We start from the raw sequence: 24,611 nt of genomic DNA on the forward strand, positions 1-24,611 counted from the left end.
TGAGGATTCGGGATTCAGAGCCCGCTTCCCAGGTCCTTGATCCTGGCTGGACCCCGAGCCTGTGAGTGGGTCAGAGATCCCACAGCTACCTTTGGAGGGCTGCCCCTCTGAAGCAAGATCCACTAAATAATAACCGGCTGACACGGGGATAATGCCCGGTGTGCCCGCACCGGGCTGGGCGCTTCACAAATATCTCGGCTGAGCCTACAGCTCTGAGGGGTAGATGCCCATTTTACAAAGGAGGAAACTGAGGCAGGGGTCGTGACCTATGTGCCCGGCACCGGGCTGAGCCTACGTCAGCCCATTTTACGAAGGAGGAAACTGAGGCAGGGCAGGCGACCTGCCCAGGGCCAGGCAGCTGCTAGGAGTCTGCAGCTGGAGCGGACTCCCAGGGCTCCCCCCACTCCGGCCGGCGGTGGTAGGAGCCGAGGGCGAGGTTAGTCAGGCCCCGCCGGAAAGAACCAGCCCGGGCCGAGGGCCGGCACCCGGGGAGCCCGTGCTCCACCTGCCCCCTGCCCTGCCCCCTCGGGGAGGCTGACTCACCGGTCTCTGTCAGCCTCCCCAGCGCTGCTGTCAGACGGCCGGGGAAGGGGCGTCTCCGGGCCAACAGGAAGGCCCCAGAGGCTGCAGGATGTGAGGAGGCCGGGAGGAACGGGCCCGGCCCGAGTCCTCCTCACCGGCCGTCGCCCCCAGCTGGCTCCGCCCAGCGGGCCCCTGGCAGGCGCCGGGGCCCCTCCGGGAATGCGGGGGGGGAGGCGGGCCCTCCCCCCGGAGCCCCCGCCCGCGTCACCCCGGGCGCCCCGAGCAGCCGGGGCTAAACCCCCCTCCCCGGCCTCAGTCTCCCAGCCCGGGAGCCCGGCCGTCCTTTCCGGCCCGGCCCCAGCGCTCCGCCGCCGGGGGGAGCGGTCCGGGAGAGGCGGGGGCCACGCCCAGCAGCCCGTTCCGCGGCGGGCGGCCCGTCTCCCGGCCGGGGCTGCGCCCGCGGCAGGGGCGTTGGGGCTGGCCCGGCCGGCACGGGGGGCTCCGGCGGGCCCTGCCCCCCCCGGGACGGACGGCGCACCCCCCCCCCGCCCCCTTCCGCCCCGCGCCCTGGGGACGGCCCCGCCCGTCCCGCCCGGGGCTCTCAGGAAGTGCCGGGGACGGGAAGGGGCTCCCTCACTGCGGCCGGACGGCCCGGGCCCCAGGCGGGCGCCGGCCTGGGCCGAAAGGCCGGGGTCGGGGGCCGCGGGCCGGCCCGTCAGTGGCCGGGCCAATCGCCGCCCGCCCGCCCGCCCGCCGCGTCTTGGGGCCTGCCCGGGCTCGGCCGCAGCCTCTGCCAGCCCCCAGAAAACTTTTTTTTCTTTTCCTCGCTTTTTTTTTTTCAAACTTCCTGGGAGGATCCCGCCGGACCAATGGGCCGGGGGCGGTCCAAGCAGGCAGCGGCCAAGGCGGGCGAGGCGGCCAATGGGAGCCCCCGGGCCCGCGGAGCCCGCGAGGGGGGAGGGAGAGGGGGCCCCAGAAGGGGAGGGCGCAGGGGAGGCGGCCGGCCAATGGGGACGCGGGGGGGGCGGGGCTTTAGGGGGGGGCCGGAGACCAGCTGGGGCGAGGGCGGGGCCCCGGGCTGAGTAAGGCCGGAAGGCGGCCGCAGGTGACTCCCATCCCCGGGACTGCCGGGCCCCGAAATCGGGGAGGGGAGGCGGGCGCGCGCGCCCTGGGTGGGGGGAGGGGCGGGGCGACCCCCCAAACCTGCCGGTTTCTACCTGCGTGACGTGGAGCAGCCCCTTAACTCCGGGTCTCAGTTTCCCCGTCTGTAGCCTGGGGGTTAGAGCCAGAAGGCCCCTCCCTGGGGACGCCCCCGGTTCTAAACTGGAGTTTAAGCGCGTTCCTCCGGGCATAAAGACTCTAGTTTCAGAAAGAGGCTGGCCTGCTTTAATAGAGGATCTTCCTCCCATTGACCCCCCCCCCCGGGGCCTAGCGCCCGTCTGATCCCAGATCTGGGGCTGCCCTCCCCCACGCATTGTTACAGGCGGGGACACTGGGCCCAGATCCGGGAACTTGCCCAAAGTCACACACGTCAAACTGTAGAAGCCGGGAGACAACCCTAGTTTCCTCCCCCCCCCCCAGTAGCCATTTAGGGCCTGCCCAGGGCTTCCCAGGCTTGGATTTTGTTATCATTATTTTCCCCCTTCCATCGCAATGTCCCCACCCAGGCCCTTCCTTCCACTTTGAAAATGCTTTTTTTTTTTTTTTTTTTTTTTTTAAATTTGAATTTAACTGAAACTCCGCGTTTCCCCTCAAGTCCTTCTGGCTTCCCGTAGCAAGCTTTCTCCTCCCTCCCCCTTTGTCCCACTATAAAGAAGTCAACTTAGTCAAGAGACTTCAGAATCCTTCATCTCCTATTGGGGACCCTCAGCCTCTGGTCTAACCCCTCCCCGAAGAAGGAATCCTCCCCAAGGAAACTCTGGCAGATTGTCTTGAATACTTTGGGTGATGGGGACCTCAGTCCCCTAATGAGCTTTTCATTGAGAACTGTCTCCCTGTCAAAGGCTCTCCCCAAAAGCAAAGAAAATCTGTCTTTGATTCTTGCAGCCACTGGTCCTATAGAAAGCCACCCAGCTCTCTACAACACAGAATATTGCTCCTACAAATAGTTTTCAATATTTGAAATATTATTCTCTTCCCCAGGCTGAATAGTCCCAGCTCTTTCAGCCATTCTCCCGACCGCTGCGGTTTCTAGACTCTTTATCATCCTGATCATCGCCCTCCGGCTCATTTGACAGCATCCTCCCAAAAGTTCGAGGCTCCCAACTGATCATAATACTCCAGGGAAGACTCTAACCCTCTATACCTTTCCATTTCTACAATGCGCTAAGCCAGTGGGCCTCAAACTTTTGTTCTCAATATCTTTATCCTATTAAAAACGAGTGAGGATCTGTCCAAAGAGTTTTTGTTTATGGGGTTTATAGTTATAGATATTGATCACATTAAAAATAAAAATAAAAACTAATTATGAATTTGTAGATCCAGGATGCTCTGGACCAAACTTTGAGAACCACTGCTCTAAGCTGTGACTCTGGGCCAACTTATTAACCGCTCTCTCTCTCTGGGCCTCAGTTTCTCATCTATGAAATGAGGATGTTGGACTAGATGACCTTTAAAGGTTTAAGGTTTGGCAACACTTCCCCTTCTAAACATTACTTTTTTTTTTTTTTTTAATCTCCCTCATTCTGAATATGACGTGTCTTTTAATAGATTCTAAGGTTCTCTTGATTCTGACTCATGGAATCAAATGCAAGGGGAATTAGAGATTCTCATGCAGGAAGGCACATTTGACCACATGATTATGGCTCAATAGAAGAAATGGAATAATTAAAGACAGGATAACGGAGCACTTGGTAATTTAAGGGAATATACTAATGAGGAAATCCGGGAATTGGAGAGAGGAAACATGGCAGAATACATTTGTATTCTTTATACAGAGGGATCAAGTGAAAGTGATATTGTGATGAGAATATGCTACAAACCACCTGGGCAGAAGAAAGAAATAGATGAAGAGTTCAGAAAAACATAAAGAGATGACAAGTCAAGAGTACACAGTTTTAACTGAGAACTTCAAGCATTCAAGTATAGCTTTCTCCCTGATAAAAATCAAACCACCTAATGAATTCTTGCTTCCCTTAATTATAACTTTATCCTTCGATAGAGGAAATCCGGGAATTAGAGGAAACATGGCAGAATACATTTGTATAAAGAACAGAGGGATCAAATGAAAGTAATATTGTCATGAGAATATGCTACAAACCACCTGGGCAGAAGAAAGAAATAGTTGAAGAGCTCAGAAAAGCATAAAGAGATGACAAGCCAAGAGTACACAGTAATACAGATGTAACTGGGGACTTCAAGCATTTAAGTATAGCTTTCTCCCTGATAAAAATCAAGCCACCCAATGAATTCTTGCTTCCCTTAATTATAACTTTATCCTTCAAAAGGTGAGGGGAAATGGAAAGGTAGGCCATGAGGAAGAACTGGATGACAAAGTAAAAACAATGGAAACCTTAGCAAGGAGTGAGCACTCCCATCATAGACTGCGTGATGGAAGAAAGGAAGTTGGATATAATTTGGCAGATGTCCTAGATCTGGGATGGCTGAATTCAAAGAAAGGACATGTAGAGTTCCAAACTTCTGTAGAGGAAGTTGTCCCAAAAAGGATGGAAAGCTCTCAAGATTGAGATCCTCACCAAAAAACTATTCCGACAAGGAAGAAGTTGATCCCTCCAAAGAGGCAGATGTGGATGCACAGGAGACTCTTTGATTAACTATTATGTAAAAAGACACATCAAGAAAATGTAAGCAATGATGAGTGGATAGAAAGGTATGATATGGATCTGGAAGAATAACACCTGCAGTGCAAAGATCAAAAGGACTTGAACTTGGCAAGAGGATCTAATGGTAAACATGGATGGTGGAAAGAAAATAGAACTCCCTGAATCCTATTTTGTTTCTGAAGCATAGATTTGGAGCTAGAAAGAGCCTCGGGTCATTTAGTCTAACATATATGAGAAACTGAGCTCCCAAAAAGTGGTGTGATTTGCCCAAGATCATGTAAATCATAGGTACAGTTAGAATATAACCCAAGTCAAAAGTCAGTCCTTTGGTCCAGGGGATGGAGCAACAGCCCTTAAGTCAGGATGATCCGAGTTCAAATTTGACCTCAGATACTTAGCACTTCCTAGCTGTGTGACTCAGGGCAAGTCACTTAACCCCAGTTGCCTCAGGGGGAAAAAAACTCAGTCCTTTTCATTATAACCTGATACCTCCCTAGAAAGGACAGATGAAAAATGGCCTAGGGGGAGTTGAAACCCCAAATAAGGAAGAAAACAATGAGAAGGCTGAGTTGCCCTGGATGCATTTTTAGTTCTGTGACCCAGATAACCCCTATCTCAGGGTTGGGGTAGCATCGCCTAATGGGCTGCTTGCTCACTTGAGTCTGGAGACTCAATAGTTGCTCAACTCTTCTGAGGAGTCTTAAATCTTGTTTTGTCAAAGCAAAATTTGTTGTTTTTAAGTTATTTGTTTGTTTGTTTGTTTTTTAAGAAAGAAACAAAACAAAAAACAAAAAACAAATCTCATCCAGAATAGCAAAGGGATCACAGAACTAGAGAATAAATGGCCTGGTTTTCAAGGGGAAAGAATGGAGTCTTCGTGGTACAGGCTAATGAACTTGACCTTGATTTCCCCAGAATTCTGGGACATGTTATTAAAGAGATGGTTTTAAACTGCAGAACGTGTTATTAAGGTCTGTGGATACCTAGAAAAGGGGATGGCTATGGGTCAGGGTCGGCGTGGCCCCATCAACAGCAGGTCAATCCAGACCAACCTCATTTACTTTTAATAATAGGGATACTAGCTTGGGAGGCCAGAGGAACGGGGCAGACAGCAGATACCATTTGTCGGAATCTCCCCTGCCATCTTTATGGGGAAAATAAACAGATGTGGTCAAGGAGATACAGTTAGGCAGATTCAGAATGGGCTCAGGGCCTGGGATAGTGGTTAGTGTTGGGTCACCGGAAGGAGAGCCCCTACTGGGGTGTCCATGGGAGCCATCCTTAACTCTGTGTTCTTGTTGTTGCTCAGTCAGGTGTCTCTCTTGATGGCCCCATTCGGGGTTTTCTTAGCAGAGTGGTCTGCCATTTTTTTTCTGCAAACAGATTAAGTGACTTGAGCAGGATCACACAGCTAGTAAACGCCTGCCTGGGGACGGATTCGAATTTGGAAAGTCTTCCTGAGTCCACTGAGCCATTGATGGCTCCCTCAACCCTGTGCTGTTTGGCAATTTGATCTGACATGTTTATCAGATGAATGGGTGACGGAGAACTGGGAGAGAAGAAGGGCAAAATAGAAGGGCCAAGATGTTGAAATGAGACCAATAAAGTGAAATTTAAGAGAAACATCAGGGTCTTCAAGTGGGTTCAGAGAAGCAGTTATATGATAGCAAGGCAGAGGAGGTATAGCTATAGATGGACTACATCTATGAAAAGGATCCTGAGGTCTGAGTAGACTGCCAGCTCCATGTGAGAATGACAGGGAAGGCAAAAGCGCAAGTTCACTTTAGGCTGCCCCGAGAGGCAAGGCGTCCACGAGTCAGGAGGTGGGGATCCGGCTCCACGCCGCCCTGGGTCCCTAGTAGGTGCTGCATTTTAAGAAGGGTAACAACAGACTGTGGAGCACTGGACTTGAGTTTGAATTCAGCTCCATGACCCCCGTAGGTCAGGTAAGCTCTGAGGAAGCCAAGTGGGTTTTGGTTTCTGACACCTCTGAGATTTGGGGGCTAATTTCCTCCCTGCCTGGTGCAGAACTAAGCATAAATTAGTCTGCTGGAAATCCTAGATTTCTTTTGGAGAGCTTGGGGAGAGGAACCATGGGGCAGAAGTGGGAGGTCAGGAAGGCATAAGCCTAGAACCCAAGGGTCCCTAAAACTCATCTAGCCCAACTCCCTCATTTTAAAGAAAGGGAAACTGAGGCCCAGGGAAGGGACTTGCCCTGTCCAAGGCCGTAAGTGTGCACGGCCCCCTTGGTGGAAGGCCTGTCCGGGCCTGCAGTGACACTGTTGTCTGGGCCCTCTCCGTGGACCTTGGACCTCTCACGCTTATCTTGGCAGGTGCGTATAAGAATGAGGTTTACAAGGTGCCTGCTGAGGGTGAGCCAGGAAGGAGCTGATGGGAGAGCACTAGCAAAGGAGCTGGCCCGGAGGGGCAGCCGGGAGGGGACAGGTTCAAGTCATGTGTGCCCTGAAGCCCACCCTCAGGGTGGCAAGAGATGCATACTGTGTGTGCACATGCATTTAGGACTGCCTGAAGATCAGAGATTTAGAGGTGAAGCGTGCTTTGGTGAATGTCAGGGCTGGGAGGGAGCTTAGAACAGGGGATGTCAGGGCTGGGAGGGGGCTTAGAACAGGGGATGTCAGAGCTGGGAGGGAGCTTAGAACAGGGGGTGTCAGAGCAGGGAGGGAGCTTAGAACAGGGGATGTCAGAGCTGGGAGGGACATTAGAAACCATAGTCCAACTTGTTCCTTTTAAAGTTGAGAAAGCTGAGGCGGGTGGAGGGGAAACAATGGCCTTGGGCTCTCAGACATATCTGAGGCTGGGACAATTAAAGGACAGCTCTGCCTCTCAAAGGTGCTTCAGAAAGTTCTGACACAAATAAGGAAGTGGGCCCCCTTAACTCTCCCACACCCTCTGATGGTGTTAGGGGAAGAACCTTAGAATTAAGAAGCCTTGGAGTTAATGGAACTGGCTTCCCCTCGGGCCTGCTCTTTGGGGACCTTTGAGGCCCTTTTCAGTTCCTGGAAGGGAAGATTCCTGGATCTTTAAGGGCTGTTCCTGCTGGCTGCTAAACCAAGATTCTCCAGATAAGGTAACACTCTAAGCCCTGCAGCATCCTTTCCCTTGATGAAGTTTCCTGTGACCTTTTTTTGGGAGCCACCCTCAGGCCACGGGGCCATTCGCTGATGGATCTGTGTCCTAGCCGGCCTGGGCGATGGACTTTCCCAACTTGGAGAGCCCTTGAGAGTCCAGTCTAATCCAGACCTGTCTGCAAGGTCCCACCTGGGTGACCTTAGTCTGTAAAATGAAGACGTCTGAGTCCTCCAAAGCCAGGATCCCAAGTCACCTAACCTCCCTGTGCCTCAGTTTCCTCCTCTGTAAAATTCCGAGGTTGGAGCAGCTGACCTGCAAAATCCTTTCTAGATATGATTCTATCATTTCCCATTTCACAGATGATTTCCCAGATGAGGAAATAAAGGGCCATAAAGGAGGAGGCAAGATTGCTCAAGTTCATAGGGCTAGCGAGTGCTCGAGCCAGGGCTAGAAAGTAGGCCTTTTCTTTCTTGGTTCAGGTCAAGAAACAGACTCTAAATATTCTGGTCTCCAGACTCTCATGTGGGCTTCAGTTTCCCCAGGTGTAAATGGAGAGGGGGTGAACGCTGTGACTTCTCCATGCCCTTCTCGCTTTAATATCCTGTGACGCTTAAGAAGGCACCCGCCCCGTTTATCCTGTTAGCTAACTTGATGGGGCACATTCCTGGAGGGAGCCAAAAAGAACTCTGCTGTCTCTGAGACCCGGAGACCCGGATTCAAATCCCACCTCGACTGTCAGGACCATTTTATGTTTCCCACATCTGCCAAGTGAGGGGCCTCCATGGGGTGATCCGCCCTTTCCATCCCCCATCTTTCACTACCCAGCCTCCATCACCCCAGCACTGCTGTCCCAGGTGATTAGAGACTCTTCCCTGCTCAGGTTTTTATGGCATGTTCTCCCCCCATTTTTGCCCATTAATGACCTTTGCCATCTTGTCCAAAAGATTGGGGAAGGCTGGGAGTAGGGGGCTTTAAATCCAGGGCATGAGACACGCTGTTCTGTCATCCCCCGGGATATAACTGTCCGGGCTTGACCCCAGGAGGCTGAACATCTGCTCCAAGGCTAGCCTGCCCCAGGAACTGGGCTGATTCCAGTTTTTCTTTCCCCTCCTTTTTTAGTGAGAAGAAAACAAAACTCTCCGCAAAGCCAGCCCGTCCCTCTCCTCCCTCAAGGACGCTCCAGACGTCCATTTTGAGTGTTTACAGCCTTCCCTGAGCAGGAGCGATTACGTAAGGCCAGATGTTTATAGAATTGGCCTAGGCCCAGGTTGGAGTCTGCCCCCTCCCTACCCCCACCCCATCAGCTGTGTCTTCTCTGCCCTTCCCTCCGTTGAGATCCCCTTGCTTTGGCCTTCCTTGGCTGGAAAACGGGGTGAGGAGGTCAGCTGGATGGGGCACCCCACCCCGGCTCTCCTTCCCTCCCTTCTCCCCCCTCGACTCCCCTACCTGGGAGGCCGGGGAGGAAGGAGGGGACTAAGGAGGGGAGCAACCCTGACTTTTTTTTCTGGCCTTAGGGAAAGCCTCCTAACTGGCTGCACAGAATCTCAGGAGTGGAAGTATAAAAGGTTCACACATCACTGATCCAGGCCGGGAAAATAGACCCAGTCAAGTCACATGTGGGGGGGTCAACAGAGGCAGGATTGAATCCAGCCTCAACGGCCAGGGAGCATTAGTTTGGGGACTGAAAGGGGTATTGGAAGTCAGCCAGCCCAACCCTCTGTTTTTACAGATGAGGAAACTGAGGCTCAGAACTTCAGTGACTCCCTGCTGCATCACACCGATCGGGGACTGGAATCGGGGCCTCTGACTGCGGTTCTAGGTGCCGGCCACCCAGTCCGGCCTGTGGCCGAATGCAACCTCATTCTCAAGGCCAAAGGCCCAGACGCCCCCCTTCCAGCTCCCCTATGCTCCCTGTTAAAGCTCGGATATTTAGGGTCTGGACTCCATCCCTGGTCCGTTCCCTCCCATCCCCACAAGGCCAGAGGCCAGCCTACCCTTCGCCACTTGAGAACCCCCAGGGAAATCAGGAACGGGTTGAACAGCGTGGGCTGGTCTCCGGGCATGCGCCATGAAGTCACCAGTCGGCCCTTGGAGGGGCTCACAGCCTTTCCCTTCGCTTGGACGTTGTTTGCCTGTCAAACAGGGTCAAGTTGGTCCAAAGGTAGCTGCCCTCTTATCTCCACTCTGGGAGGGGGCAGGATCTAAATACTGGGGAGTCAGGGAAGTTTTCTTTGCCGAGTCTTTTCCCTGGCCCTTGGTGGCTCCCCAAAACACTTGGGACCCTCAGGAACTTCCCCTTTTGGTCCCTTCGACCTGATGAAAACTCATTCAAAGACAGGCACTTGCTAGAAGTCATTTGTGCTATAGTTTAAATGACTGAGGAGAGAGAATTGGCCTTGAAGGCCAGAAGACCAAGATTCAAGTTCTGACTGAGGACTGTTGTCTGTGTCACCGGGGGCAAATCCCCCAATTTCTCAGTTCTCTAGACTCCAAGCCTCTAAATTAAAGAGAGAGTGGCACTTTGCAGTGGTAGAAGTTCCCTCACTTGGGCTTTCTTTTTAATTGATGAAAAACTAAATCTAACCCTTATTTCTATAAATGGGGAGAGACCACATTGTGTCGGGCTAAGGCTCAATTAAGCCAAATGCCTGAAGCTGAATTTTCAACAAATAGGAGATTTTGGGGAAGGGAGAGGAGCCACCAAAATGATCCCATGAAGCTACAGGTCTGTTGCTCAATCAGAATGGATTCTGGGAGAGGAATGGAGGGCACTTATGGTGTGGTAGTCAAGAGATATCCAAAGATGGCCCACTGTGGCTCAGTGGTTAGACAGTTCTGGGCTTGCAACCAGGAAGTTCTGAGTTCAATCAATAAACATTTATTAAGCACCTACTATGTGCCAGGTACTGTGGTAAGCACCCTTGGAGGTCCTTTCCAGCCCTAGAACAGTATTCTATTAATGGTCTTAGGTGGGCTAGAAGTAGGCATTCCTAAGTTGGTAAAATCACAGATCCTTCCCTGTATATTCTTTCTCTCTCTTTCCCCTTCTTTCTCTGTCTCCATCTCTCTTTCTCTCTGTCTCCTTTCTCTGTTTCTATGTGTCTCTCTCTTTTCCTTCTCTCTGTCTCTGTTTCTGAATGTCTGTCTCTCTCCCTCCCCACCCCCCCCGCTGCTTTCTCTCTCTTTTTCCCCTTCTCTCTCTGTCTTTATCTTTTTTTGTCTCTGAATGTCTATCCCTTTCCCCTTCTCTTTCTTTCTCTGTCTTTCTCCCCTTCTCTGTCTCTGTCTTTCTCTGAATGTCTGCCTCTCTCTTTCCCCTTCTATTTCTTTCTCTGTCTCTTTCCCCCCTTCTCTCTCTGCCTCTGTCTCTCTGTCCTTCTACCCCCCAGGGCAGCCTGGTCCCCTCTTGCCGCCTCCACACATTGGTGCCAGCGGTAGGGCAGACTGCCTGCCAGCTGTGCCCACGGAAGCTCAGAACTCAGGAGAGTGAGCCTCAGTCTCCCTGAGGGTAAGTGGGAGGAGGGGTAAAGGTGAGGGAGAAGGTGCCCTACCATCATGGGCTATTTTCCTAATCTGCATACCTTCCAGGATGTTAGGAGAGAGAGATCCCTTTGTGGACACTGAGGTTTTATAATAATAATAACAATAACTTTATATATTAATTTAAGCTTTACAAAGGGCCTCACATAGGTTCTCTTATTTGAGCCCCACAACAACCCTGGGAGATAGGAGCTGTTATTATTCCCATTTTATCCAAACTCAACGGCCAGGGAACATTAGTTTGGGGACTGAAAGGGGTCTTGGAAGTCAGCCAGCCTAACCCTCTCTTTTTATAGATGAGGAAACTGAGGTTCAGAATTTAAGTGACTCCCCACCATGTCAACAGGGTAAACTGAGGCAAAGGGAAATCTTATAAGTGACTTGCCTAGAGTCACACAGCTAGTCCGTACCCAAGATACCCAAGACTGAATTTGAATTTGCGTCTTCCAGACTAAAGGCCCAGCGTTCTATCCACTCTAGCATGCAGTAAATGGGAGGGTGAGAGTGTTTTGTTTTTTTTTCCCTTTGGGGAAGAGCCCCTTGTAGAGGACTCTTTGGCAAAGGGCGGGAGGGAGGAGAGGGCTCCCTTTGGCCCTCTGATGCTGCCTTCCTGGGGACCATCTCCCCCTGCCCATCTTCCACCCCACAGAGCCTGGTTCTGCTAGAAAGGGAGCTCAGCTGTCCCTGGGGCTCTGCACTGGGGCCCAGCCAAAGGTGGGCCCCAGGAAGTGTGAAGCAATAACCACAGAGATCAAAAGAGGATGTTGGGGAGTCCTGGGTAGCAGGATGGAGCGACGAGCAAAGAAAGGAAGGGCTGGGAGGGAATGTTAGAATGAAGAACATCATGATTGGGGATGAGGGGACTCAGAGGGGGCTTAGAACAGGGGATGTCAGAGCTGGGAGGGAGCTTAGAACACGGGATGTCAAGGCTAGGAGGGCCTTTAGAGATCACCTAGCTTAAGGCACCCACTTTTCAGGCAGGGAACAGGAAGGGTTGCACTCAAGGTTACAGCCAGCTAGTTCTGGGGCTAAAGTGGGTGTTGTCCCCTCCCCAGTCCAGGCTCGCTCTGCAGGTGATCCCAGCAGGAGGATTAGGGACAATTGTTCCCTTCTACAATTTGCCACCTTTGAACCTCAGTTAAGCTCAAGAAATCTAACAGAGCCCATTAGCCCATAAACTCCACGAGGGCATGAGCTAAGCTTTGTGACCGCTCTCTGCCCTGGCACTTAAACAAGCAGCTGCGGAATGAGGGTTCACAAGAACCACAGGCCCAGGTCTCCAGCTGGAGGAGACTCAGAGACCTGTCTGGTCCAAATCTCTCATTTGTCAGAAGAGGAAACTGAGGCGATGAGCCACCAAAGGTCCCACCTGAAGTAGCTGAGCCTGGATTGGAAATCAGGGCTATTGTTTGACCCCAGAGCTAGTGTCCTGTCTACAGTAGTTTCCCCCACATACTTTTGGAGGTGACATCATCACCTTGGTGGGGCTGATCAGCTCCCCACCTCCCATCCAGACCAGGGGTCCTCAACCTTTTGGGCAACAGGCATCTGTGGACGTCTTAGAATCGTGTTTTTGTGTGCACTAAATAGTGCACTTTGGGAGTTCAAAGGAAACAAGTTATATTGAGATAATTATTAAAAATTGTAGGGCCCAAAGAGCGAGCCCCTGTTCTGGAAGGACCTGCTCTACCACTATCCCATGTCTCCCTTCTGCTCCCCTCCCCAAGCCGGGGCCCCCACTACCGTGTCTGCCGTCTCCTGCTCGGTCTCCAAGGGGGTCTCCAAGGGGGTCTTCTGGCCGGTGGCTGCTCCCGGAGGTCCGGGCTTGGGGAGGACACTGCTCTCCGCTTCAGGCTACGGCAAGAGAGAAAACCGTTCTCAGGCCGGGGAAGGCCTTCCATCCCCCCGGCCCTGCTGGGCAGGGGCAGAAGCTGCCATGGGCACTGGACCTCTTGCTGGTTAATCACTGAGGAGCCGTACTCATTTTCCTTCAGTCTTCAAAACTCAGCTTCCCTGTCTGTTAAATGAGGGGGCTGCCTTAGGTGACTTTTCTGCTCTGTGTGAATCTGGGATTCTTGGATTTCTCATCAGTAAAATGGGTCTAATACGCCCCCTCTCCCTTTCAATATCTCTTCTCATTTTTCTTTCTCTCTCTCTGTTTTTCTCTCTGTGTGTCTTTGTCTCTCAGTATCTGTTTTTCTGTCTCTGTCTTTCTCTCTGTATCTCTCTTTGTCTTTATCTCTGGTCTTCTCTGTCTCTTTCTGTATCTCGGTTTCTATCTCTGTGTCTATCTCTTTCTGTGTATCTCTCTGTCTCTATTACTGTGTCTCTTTCTATCTCTGTGTTTCTCTGTCTCTATATTTGTCTCTGTATCTGTCTCTGTGTCTCTCTATCTCTATTCTCATGTCTCTTTCTGTCTCTATGTGTCTCTCTCTCTATTCCTGTGTCTCTGCCTCTATCTCTGTGTCTTTCTGTGTATCTCTGTTTTCATTACTGTGTCTCCGTGTTTCTGTTCTTTCTCTGTGTCTCTGTCTCTCTCTCTCTGTTTCTGAATTTATTTCTGTGTCTCTGTCTCTCTGTGTCTCTCACATCCACACCTGCACATCCACTCACCCCTCCTGAGACCAATCTGTCTCAGGCCCCACTAGGCCCGAAATAAGAAAACTCTGACTCTGGCAGCTGTGGAAGGGGCTGCCTTGGGACTTGCTAGGAATGCCTTTAGGGTTTTTAATTTCCCTAGATGCTCTAGGAACCATGCCGACAAATCTTAAGTATTTCAGAGAATCACAGAGTTGCTGCCGTAGGGGTTCTTGGTGATCACTGAATCCTATATAACAGGCTATGGCTAACGAGAGCTCCCATAAATGCTCCATTCAGCCTCCACTTGAAGACCTCCAGCGACGGACAACTGACTACCTCATAAGCGCCCCGCTCCTGGTTCCGATGATTGTTTTTCCTAAAGCCCAGCCAAAAATCTTTGTTTCTGCAATTCTGTCCCCCTCCTCTCCCAGCTCTGCTGTTTGGGGGTCAAATAGAACAAAATTATCCCTCGCCCACAGAAAAGCCCTTCAAATATCCACTCTGAGCCCCCCTCCCCATTTCCAGTTCCTCATGGGGATTGACCTTCCATGTCCAGAGTCTACCCATGACTCCCTTCAGAGTGGTACCTGAGCCTTTCCTCGTCCCTTCCACCCTCCACCCTCCCTGGAACGATGGCCTCTCCGAATCAATCATGGTAAATGTCACATTTTCTTGTTTACATGTTGTCTCTCCCTAGCAGAATACAGCTCCGCAAAGGGGACGGAGGGACAGTTTTCTTTGGGCACCTAGCACACAGTAAGCACCTAATAAATGCTTCTTGGGAAAATGAGTCCTGTGTCATTGCAATGATCACCCTTGACCCTGACGAGATAGGAGCCTTTGGGTGTGGAACACTGGATACACTGTCACGTTGTGTTATGTTGGTGTGTTGTGGTATCTTGGTTAGTTTTGCTAAATTATGTTTTGTCTTACTTTTTCCAAGGGATGGCTCCAGGTAGGGGAAGAGGGAGGGATCAATTTGAAGGAAAAAAAAAGGTGGGGAGGGAAGGGAACAAATGTTTATTAAGCGCTTACTGTGTGCCAAGTGCAGTATTCAGCACTTCACAAATATTATCTTATTTGATCCTCACAACAACCCTGTGAGGTAGGTACTATTCTTATCCCCATTTTACAGTTGAGGAAACTGAGGCAGACGAGTTAAATGACTTGCCCAGAGTCTGAGGCTGGTTCATTGAGCCACCTAGTGGCCAGGGAAGATGATGTAAAAAACCCCAAACAACAAAAGCTACCCATTATAAATTTAAAAACACATTTTTGTTGAATTGAAAGGAAACTAAAGTGTCATCAGGGAGGGAGGGAGGGAGGGTGGTATGTTGCAATCATAAGCCTATAGTGTCCAGAGAGGGAAACTGAGGCACACTGGCTTACCCCAGACCACCTCGTTAAATTATCACTCCTGGAACCAGGAGTTCTAGGAGGACCCTGGGGGGCGGGAAGAGGGTTCGGACGCAGCCCTGATGGTCTCTGGCTTACCTCCTCAGACGGGCGGGGGCCGGGCGGTAGCTCGTTGGCCATCTTGTCCTGGTCCTCCTGCAGAGCAGCTGGCTCCGCGGCTCTCGGAAGGCTCTCTGCTCTGCTCTTTGGCCACGGGGCTGAGCCGCTTGGCTGTCCCGAGTCAGCCCCGTTTTCCTCCACTGAAGGAATGGGGCTGAGGAGGCGCTCCCCGGGGCTGTACCCGTTCACCTCCGCCTGCCTGTCGTGGATCACCAGGCCGGCGGGCTCTGGGGCACTCTGCCACTCCCTCTCCGGGGCCTCCTTGGGGACCCTGGGGGGCCTGGCCCCCCCATTCTCCAGCCAGCATCCCTCTGTAAGCATGGGCTCCCCCCGGCCCCCCCAGTCCATCTCTCGGTAGGAGTCGGGGCTTCTGGGTCCGAGCAGCTCCCCCAGACTCCCCCAGTCGGTCCCCACAGGCCTCTCAGGGCTGCGAGGATGAGGGAGCTCTCCCAGGTCCCTCCAGTCCACATCCGAGGGTCTCTCGGGCCTGTGAAGGAGGTCCAAGTCCGCCAGGCCTGCCCAGTCTATCTCGTCCGCTCTCTCCAGCCTCCGGGAGCCGGGAAGCTCCCCCAGGCCTCCCCAGGATACCTTGGCGGGCCTGTCTGGGACAGGGGGTGGGCCGAGCTCCCCGAGGCCGTTGCAGTCCCACACGGCCCTCCCGGGCTGGGCCAGCTCCTCCCAGTCCCCCAGCTGCCCGCTCTGGCGGAGCCGCTCCAGCCGCCGGCAGCACACTTGCTCGGCCAGCGCCCGCCAGCAGCCCAAGATCTCCTTGGTGGGGCCTCTCCACTGGCTGTCTGGATACATGTCCAGAGGCCTGGTGCAGAAGTGGCCCTCCTGGCCTCGGAAGTTCCTCTCCAGGCCCCTCTCTGCACGGGCCCTGTCCCTGTCCGGGTGCCTGCTGGGAGACCTGGGGACGCAGGCTTCCTCTGCAGGCCCCCACTCCTCTTCCATTGACTTTCCCAAGTGCCTGAGACCCAGGGGCTGCCTCTGCCCCGGTCGCTCGTTCTCGGGGGGGATGTCTAGGCTCTTGGAGTGCACGAGCTGACCCCGGGCTCTGCATTCCCTCTCCGGGAGTCTGACCAGATTCTTGGGGGGCGCGGACCCCGCTTTGCTCCGCCGGTCTCCCTCGGGGTGTCTCTCAGGGCTCTTGCTGTGAGGAGGTTCCCTCTTCCGGGTCTGTTCTGGAGTCTGGGGGGGCTTCTTGGTTACCTGGGGATGGGGCGAAAGGCAGGTGAGATGCGGGCGCCACATACAGAGACAAATGGCCCTTCTCCAGGCTGAGGGCTCAGAGCCGGCATCTTGGCAAGGCTTGGGATACAGGGAAGCCACCATTCAGCCCCATTCCCCCTCCTGACTCGAACCCTGCCCAGGAGGGGCCGGCTGAATGGAGAGAGGGGCTCTTAACCTGAGCTCTGCAAACTTATTTTAAAAAAAATTATGACTGCATTTAATCTAACTGCTTTCCTGTAGAAGTTTATATGTTTTATGCTATTTCATATAATATACATATACATTATATATGTTCATATACTTTTATTTTATTTATATATTCAATATATTTTATAATATATTTATATATTAATTTGATGTTTAATTAATTAATATTAATATATTTATATATTATAAATTTATATATTTATCAATTTTATGCAATTCTGAGAAGGGGTTTGCAAGCTTCATCAGATTGCCCAAGGGCTCCATGAGAGAAAAAAAAAATTAAGAACCTGTGGTCTAAAGCAAAGCCTTGAATGTAGTCCTATATGAGGCAGGACTCAGGCTGTCATAGAATTTACGTTCAGATTCTGATTTTACCATTTAAAAGCCATGTGATCTTGGGCAGAAGGAAGCAATCAGATACTGAGATCCGAAAGACCCAGATTAGAATTCTACCTCACCTCCTTAGACAAGGGACTTCATTCATTTGATCTTCATCTATTAAATGGGTATATAATATCTATGGTGAGAGGCACATAGTATGATGGATAGAGCTGGAAAGGTCTGGGAATAGAAGCTCCTTTCGAGTGAGGATTATTTCATTCTTTGTATTTCTATTGCCAACATCCGGGACAGTGTCTGGGACTTCTCGGGAGCTTAATCAATGCTTAATTGATGGATTGGTTGATTTGATCAGTTCAAGTCGAGCATCTGGCTCATCCTGGCAAATCACTCAATCACTCTGAGCTTCAGACAGTTCCAAGACTATAAAGCACAGAAAAAGGTGCTGACTTGCATCGGAGGAGGGAATTTCCTCAATGACGAGTTCCCTATCAAGATGGTTCTGTCTATGGTACAGATTGTTTCAGGGCTCAAATGAGAGACAGCCCCAAAGGCTTTGCAGACTTTAGCTACATAAAGTCACTTATTGTTATTGTTATCTTATTTTTTCAGTTGAGTTCAGGTAGAAATGGTCTTGGAACAAACCATTCTCCTGCTATTATTCTTTAATCTTTAATGTTCAATAATCACATAAATATGTGACTATTAGAGTTAGGGACTGGACTATTTATTACATATAACTATAGTTATACAGTTATATATATGTAGTTATATATAACTATAGTATAGATACAGTTATATATATAACTATAACATATTTATATAACAGTTATATATACATATATATAACTATATATATAGTTATATCTAAAACTATAGTATATATAGTTATATGTAACTAACATTTATAACATATTTATATAACAGTTATATATGCATATATATAACTATAACATATTTATAACATATATTTATATAACAGTTGTATATATATATATATATCATATAGTTATATATAAATTGGCAAGTTTGTTATAGCAAACTCCCAGAAACTCCTTCTTCCAGTACACATCGGCATCCTTTTGCAACTTGCAAACACTGAAGAGTCAAGAAAATTTTCTGAATGTATCAGAAGCCCGGCTTCAAGGCGGATTCTCTTGTCCATCACGCTGCCGGGATTTCCATCGTTATCTCATTTTTTTTTCAATGAGGTTCACATAGAAATTATGCTGGGACAACTTGCTGCGCTGCTAGTGTTCTTTTATGCCTAATGTTATGTGGATAAAATGACCGTAAATTCTAACTGTATGAAGACATTCAGGACCACTCCATATTGCAGATAGGAGGATGAACTTGACATGGACCATTTCTTGCTCCGATACCTGTTTTGCTTTCAGCTGTTGGGTCTCGCTATTTTAGAAACTTTTCATCCCATGGAGTTTGGAGATTATCAATGTTTGGTAGGGTGACATCCGTTAAAAACACTGTCCTTATATTTTTTGTGGATCTACCTGGGTGACTGTGAGCAGCCCATGCTGGAGTCACGTTGTAGTTCCACTGATTTGTTGAATTCTTGCAATATTTTGAAGCTTGTATTTGTAGTGTTGTGATTTGTTGCTTGTCTGGCTTCTGGTATATGTAGATATATATGCACATATATCTTTTATTCTAGCCTTTAGGTCATCCTCTTAGATAGCTGACGGGAGCTTTTCCTTTTCCTTTAGGGGTGAGAGGGACTGGGCTTGTGATTTTTGTTGCTATAAGGAATGAAGAAACTCCATCTATCCATATAAAGTCCATATTACAACCCAGCAGACAGGCTCTCTCTCTATAACTTATTAAAGTAATGGTTCTCAGATTTTGGGGTCTGAGGATCTTTTTACAAACTTAAAATTTTTGAGGACCTCCTCCACATAAAGCTTTTGTTTATATGGGCTACTGATACTGGAAATTAAAACATTTTTTTATTATTATGGGCTACTGTATTAGAAATTAGAACATATTAGTATGACAATCATTTTGACATTGAGGATCCCCTGAAAGGGTCTCATGACCCCCAAGGGTCCCTGAACTCTTCTTATTTTTTTTTAAGAGATTAAGTGATCCACACAACTGACATGTAGCAGAGTGAGATCTGAATCTTTGTCTTCCTTACTTTAAGGCTAGCTTCCATTACACGACCCTGACTCTATTTTAATATGATTGGTGGGCTGTAGGATTGATGCGAGGGCCATTGGGATGCTCCCAGTAATACCCACCATTAACCAATTGAGCTCCTGGCTCTGTATTTGGGAGCAGACCAGTGCAAGTGCTCCCATATCTATCCATGTCATTCCCAGAAGCTAAGAAGGTGCTTCTAAACAGGACTTTCTGACCCTTAAGAGCAGGTCTCCATCTTTGATGATTTTTCTTACTTTCATCACATGACCCTCTTTGGGAGGCACCCCCTGGCCAGGAGAGAGTGGGGGTCTAGATCAAGTGAGACTCTATGGTTCATAAACAACACCATTCAATGGGACTCAGAGATGGAGGTCGTTATTCGTATGGCCATGGAAGGCTCCCTACAACTAAAGAGACTTTGTGGTCAGAACCCAGCTGGCTCTGGTTACTGATGGGAAGGGAGAGGGCTCACCGGGGGCCCCATCCCCACTCCGGCTGCCCAGGGTCCTGGCCACACTACAAATCTTGCCCCAGGTGAAGGAAGAGGGCATGTGTGAGTATCTCAGAAACCTCCAATACAATCACTGGAAATGTGTCCAGGTTATCTTTCCCTGCATCCCTCATCCCCCATCTCAAGAATGCGCAGTGTTAATACTGGTTGCCTCGGAGATACTGTGATCATATGAGGGACATATGGGGGGGAGGGAGAATTGGGCAACAGCTCACCTCTCGGCACAGAGCTGGGCTGGACTGTCTGCGCTGCAGCTGCCCCGCTGCTCGCCCACCGCCTCTCGGGGACCTCCCTGCTTCCAGAGCCTGGTATGTCTCCAGGGCGTCAGACTTCCTGTAAACCAAGGGCAGCCACAATCTCTGAGGTCCCCCTGGGGCCCATTTCCAACACCCTTCTGCCCAGCCCTTCCTCTTACCCCCCCTTCTTAGCTCCCTGCTTCTCAGGGACCTTAATCGAGTCCAGCTCACCCAACTGGGCAGGCAGGGGCTGTGTGATCTAGACTCTGTGTTCAGAGCTCCCTCCCATTGGGCCGGATGGGGTCCTGTTCAGCTCTGGGTCTACAATCCTATCCCCTCTCCCTAATCTCTGTTTTTTCCACTTTAAAGAATTAGATGGCTTCATACATCTTAGCTGGGATCATAGGACACCTCTGAGCCTCAGTTTCCCCCTCTGGTTCCTATAATCTATCCTAAATCTAGGTTCCTATAAACCTGTGACTTTTCAACGTGAGGAGGTTTACCCTCACATCAAGCCAGAATCCCTTTGTCTGCAACTTCCTCCCCAAAGTTCCCGGCCCTGAGAGTCTCGCTCCCTTCAGGCCAAGCGGGATAATCCATACCTTCCACCCGGTCCCTCCCTCAGATAACCATCCCTCCACCAGTCTGTGGTCCTGAGACCCTTCTCCGTGCAGGTCCCTTATGACTGAGCTCCAATTTACCCAGGCTCCCTTTAAAATGTGGCGCTCAGTTAGTGCCTGATGCTCACTCTGTGATCTGAGCAGGGTCGGGGGGGGGGGGCTTGGGGGGTCCTGCTCTCTAAAGGGGAACTCGAGCCAGCCTTGAAGGCCACCTTGTCATGCTAGTGACCAATCAGCATCTGGCGTCAGGAAGACCAAACTCCAGGCCAAGCTCAGATACTCTCTAGCTCTGTGACCTGGGATAAACCACTTAACCGCTGCCTGCCTCAGTTTCCTTCTCTGTAAAATGGCATCTCCTCCAGGGGTTGTTGTAAAGATCGAGTGAGATAATATCTGTAAAATGCTTAGTACGGTGTCTGCTCTGTAGTAGATAAAATACAAATCATTATCATATTGATTACAATTGTCATCTGCTAAACCACTATTCACCCCCAACTTTCTCTTTTTTTTGGGGGGGGGGGAAACAAAGCCGGATCCTGCTCCTGACTCCAGAGCCAGCGCTCCATCCATGGTACTACTTAGCTGCCCCTCTCTCGTTGATTTTTTGAACCTAAGAGGAGGATTTTTATTTCACCTCCCTAGTTCAGAAGGATGAAATTTTCTGGCTCCCTCCAGCAGGGGTGTAGGACATCCCCCGGCTCAGTTCTCTACGCAGGGAGAAAACCTGCTATTGCCTTCCATGCTGGAGAGAGAGCTCCCTCAAAGGTTGGCTCAGGCCTGGGGCTGCTCGCCTGTTCTGAGGAGGCAGAGAGGCCCGATGGATCCCAGACCCTGAGGACTCACCTGCGCTCATATCCAAAGATGCGCTCCACCTCCGTCCGCCCAGGACTGCGGGTGCGGTTGCTGGCACTGCCGTTTGGCTTGCCCACGGCCTCTTTCTGGTTCAGTCTCTTGGGAGGGGGGAGATCAGCCAACACCGTGTACTCCTCCCGTTCTAGGTTATGTCTGCCCTCCCCATTGCCAGCCCCCTTGGAACCAGAGGGCCCTGGCTGGGGGGAGGAATACCTGGCAGCCCCCGGGGGGTCCCAGTGGCGGGGTGGGGAGGAGGCACGTGGGGCATCTCGGTGCCCAATGCATACGTGGAGGGTGGGCTGGAGGCTATCGTGGAGGGAGTCCACAGAAGGGGTAAGACTTTCGGAGCTGGCACCCGGAGGGGTCTGGTTGAGGAGGGAAGGGTCATTGTGGGCCTGGCGTGGAGGGGAAGTAAAAAGCGGGGCATCGCGGTGCCCAATGCACACAGGAGTGGGGATCTGGGGGGCCTCATGCTGGGAATCCATAGAGAGGGCCAGGCTTTCAGAGCTGGCCCCGGGGGGGTCCTGGTAGAGGAGGGAAGGGTCATGCTGAGTGTGGCGTGGGGGAGAAGAGAAGGGAGGGGCATCCCGGTGCCCGATGCACACGGGAGGTGGCATGTGGGGGGGTTCGTGCACAGAACCTGTGGAGGGAGATAGGCTCTCTGAGCTAGCTCCAGGGACATCTTGGTAGAGGAGAGAAGGCTCTTGCTGGGACTGGCGTGGGGGAGATGAGGCCCGGGGGGCGTCCCGGTGCCCGATGCACACGGGAGGTGGCATCTGGGGAGGATCATGTTGAGGAAATTGGCTCTCTGCAGTGTCTGAGGTATTTGGGAGGAAAGGAAAAGGGTCGTGTTGGGAGTGGCGAGGGGGCGAGGAGGCCCGAGGGGCATCCCGGTGCCCGATGCAGACAGCTGGAGGGATATAGGGGGGTTCGTGATGGGGGAATTGGCTCTCATCATCAGGGGGATCAGGGAAGAATGAGAATGGGTCATGCTGAGAGACTCGGGGGGGCGAGGATGCCCGGGGTGCATCTCGGTGCCCAATGCACACGATTGAGGGGGGGTTAGGAGAATCGAGGGAGGTGGAACGCGAGAGGGACGAGGTCTGGGAGGCAGTACGTGTGGAAGAGAGAGGTGGGGTGGAGCTTCGAGGGCCGCTCTGGCAACTGGAACCCCGAGTTAGAGTGTCACATTGGCTGGTTTTGGAGGAAAGTTGAAATGAGCGTGTGGGAGAGGACGTCCGGGAACTGTCACCCTGGACCGGCCGGAGAGGAAAGGAGGCCCAGGGGACCTCGCTCTGTTTAGAGCGGGCTGGAGAAGAAGCCCGAGGTCCATCACTTTGGATTGGGCGGAGGGGGAAGGAGGCCCAAGGAATGTCACGGTTAGTGCGGTGAGAAGAAGAGGTCCGGGGGTTGCTCCGTTGGCTGGATCGCATGGGAGAGGAGGACCCAGGATTGTCTCTCTGAATAGAAGAAGATCGAGGATTATCCCGCTGGGTGGAAGAGGCCCGAGGGTTATCCTTTGAGATAGTCCGGGCAGGAGAGGAAGACCAAGGATTGTCTCGGGTAGAAGAGGTTCTGGGGTTATCCCGTTGGCCGGAGGAAGCCTGAAGATTGTCCCGCTGGATGGATCGGGCAGAAGAAAAAGTGCCAGGGTTGTCTCGAGTAGAAGCTCGAGGATTATCTCGTTGGCTCGAAGAAGCTCGAGGATTGTCCTTTGGGGTGGGCTGGGTGGGAGAGGAAGCCCTGGGATTGTCTCGTAGAGTAGAAGAGGGTCTAGGTTTGTCTCGTTGGGTAGAAGAGCATTGGGTGGTATCTCTTTGGGTCGATGATCCATGAGGAGAAGAGGCCCTGGTGGTATCTCTTTGGGTGGCCTGATGTGGAGAAGAGGCTATGGTGACATCCCTTTGGGTGGATCGATGGGGAGATGAAGACCTGGGAACGTCCCTTTGGGTGGATCGATGGGGAGATGAAGACCTGGGAGCATCCCTTTGGGTGGATCGATGGGGAGATGAAGACCTGGGAGCATCCCTTTGGGTGGATCGATGGGGAGATGAAGACCTGGTAGTGTCCCGTAGGGCAGAGCGATGGGGAGATAAAGACCTGGTAGCGTCCTGTTGGCTGGATTGATGGGGAGATGAAGACCTGGTAGTGTCCCGTTGGGTGGAGCGATGGGGAGATGAAGACCTGGTAGTGTCCCGTTGGGTGGATCGATGGGGAGATGAAGACCTGGGAGCATCCCTTTGGGTGGATTGATGGGGAGATGAAGACCTGGTAGTGTCCCGTTGGGCGGAGCGATGGGGAGATGAAGACCTGGTAGTGTCCCGTTGGGTTGATCGATGGGGAGATGAAGACCTGGGAGCATCCCTTTGGGTGGATTGATGGGGAGATGAAGACCTGGTAGTGTCCCGTTGGGCGGAGCGATTGGGAGATGAAGACCTGGTAGTGTCCCGTTGGGTTGATCGATGGGGAGATGAAGACCTGGTAGTATCCCATTGGCTGGATCGATGGGGAGATGAAGACCTGGTAGTGTCCCGTTGGGCAGAGCGATGGGGAGATGAAGACCTGGTAGTGTCCCGTTGGGCAGAGCGATGGGGAGATGAAGACCTGGTAGTGTCCCGTTGGGTGGATCGTTGCGAGGATGAGGTCTGGGGTGTGTCATGATATACAGATTTTGCAGGACCAGGGTTTCGTGATATACTTCTAAATCCACTTTGTAGACTTTGGGAGGTCTGGGCTGAATCCAACTTGTTCCGTTCCAAGGAGAAGTAACCACTCTCTCCACAAGACTTAACTCGGCTCTCCCTAGAACTCTGGTTCCCATGACTAGAATCTGGAAAGAGAAGAGGGGGGACACTGGAACACCAAAGGTACAACAAGGTAAGGCATCGAGCTGTATCGCTGATGAGCTAACACCTTTTACCCTGGTGAGTTCTTAGTAAAGAGTCCCACTAGCTCATTCTGGAGCTGCTGAAGACTTTGGGTTGGGAGGCAGGAGATTAGAACATGGTTCTTCCATGTTAGCGGGTGAGGCTGACCTGATTTCACCATCTTCATGTATTATCCACATCTAGAAACAGGCTCCTATATTAGGATCATAGGATTTAGAGGAGAAAAGGACCTTAGAACAGAAAATGTCAGAGTTGGAAAGATCTTCAGACTGACTGTACTGATATTCTCTTTGTCAAGGTCCCTCCTTCCTCAGAAATCCCCTGTTCTAAGCTCCCTCCCCACTCTGACCTTCCCTATTCTAAGTTCCTTTCCAGCTCTGACATCCCCTGTTCTGAAGTCCTTCTCAGTTCTGACATCCTCTGTTCTAAGCCCCTCCCAGCCCCAACACCCGTGTGCTAAGGCCCCTTCTGACTCTGGCATTCCCTGTTCTAAGGCTTCTCTCAGGTCTCACATTCCCTGTTTGAAGTTCCCTCCCAGC

At 51.4% G+C, this 24,611-nt stretch overlaps 1 protein-coding gene across 2 annotated transcripts in view; it reads right to left on the reverse strand.

The window, feature by feature from the left end:
- Positions 1-24,611, reverse strand: part of TRIOBP (TRIO and F-actin binding protein) — a 71,805-nt gene that overhangs the window by 33,560 nt on the left and 13,634 nt on the right. The window contains exons 6-10 of one of the 2 annotated variants that reach the window (XM_031940958.1): positions 21,176-24,014; positions 19,692-19,809; positions 15,009-16,238; positions 12,678-12,788; positions 9,389-9,526 (exon numbers count right to left, since the gene is read on the reverse strand). In XM_031940958.1, coding sequence (XP_031796818.1) covers positions 9,389-9,526; positions 12,678-12,788; positions 15,009-16,238; positions 19,692-19,809; positions 21,176-24,014 — 4,436 coding nt within the window. The remainder of the gene's footprint in view (positions 1-9,388; positions 9,527-12,677; positions 12,789-15,008; positions 16,239-19,691; positions 19,810-21,175; positions 24,015-24,611) is intronic. The other variant, XM_031940959.1, reaches the window with a different exon arrangement.

Source organism: Sarcophilus harrisii, chromosome 5 (assembly GCF_902635505.1).
Source record: "Sarcophilus harrisii chromosome 5, mSarHar1.11, whole genome shotgun sequence".
Lineage (NCBI taxonomy): Eukaryota > Metazoa > Chordata > Mammalia > Dasyuromorphia > Dasyuridae > Sarcophilus > Sarcophilus harrisii.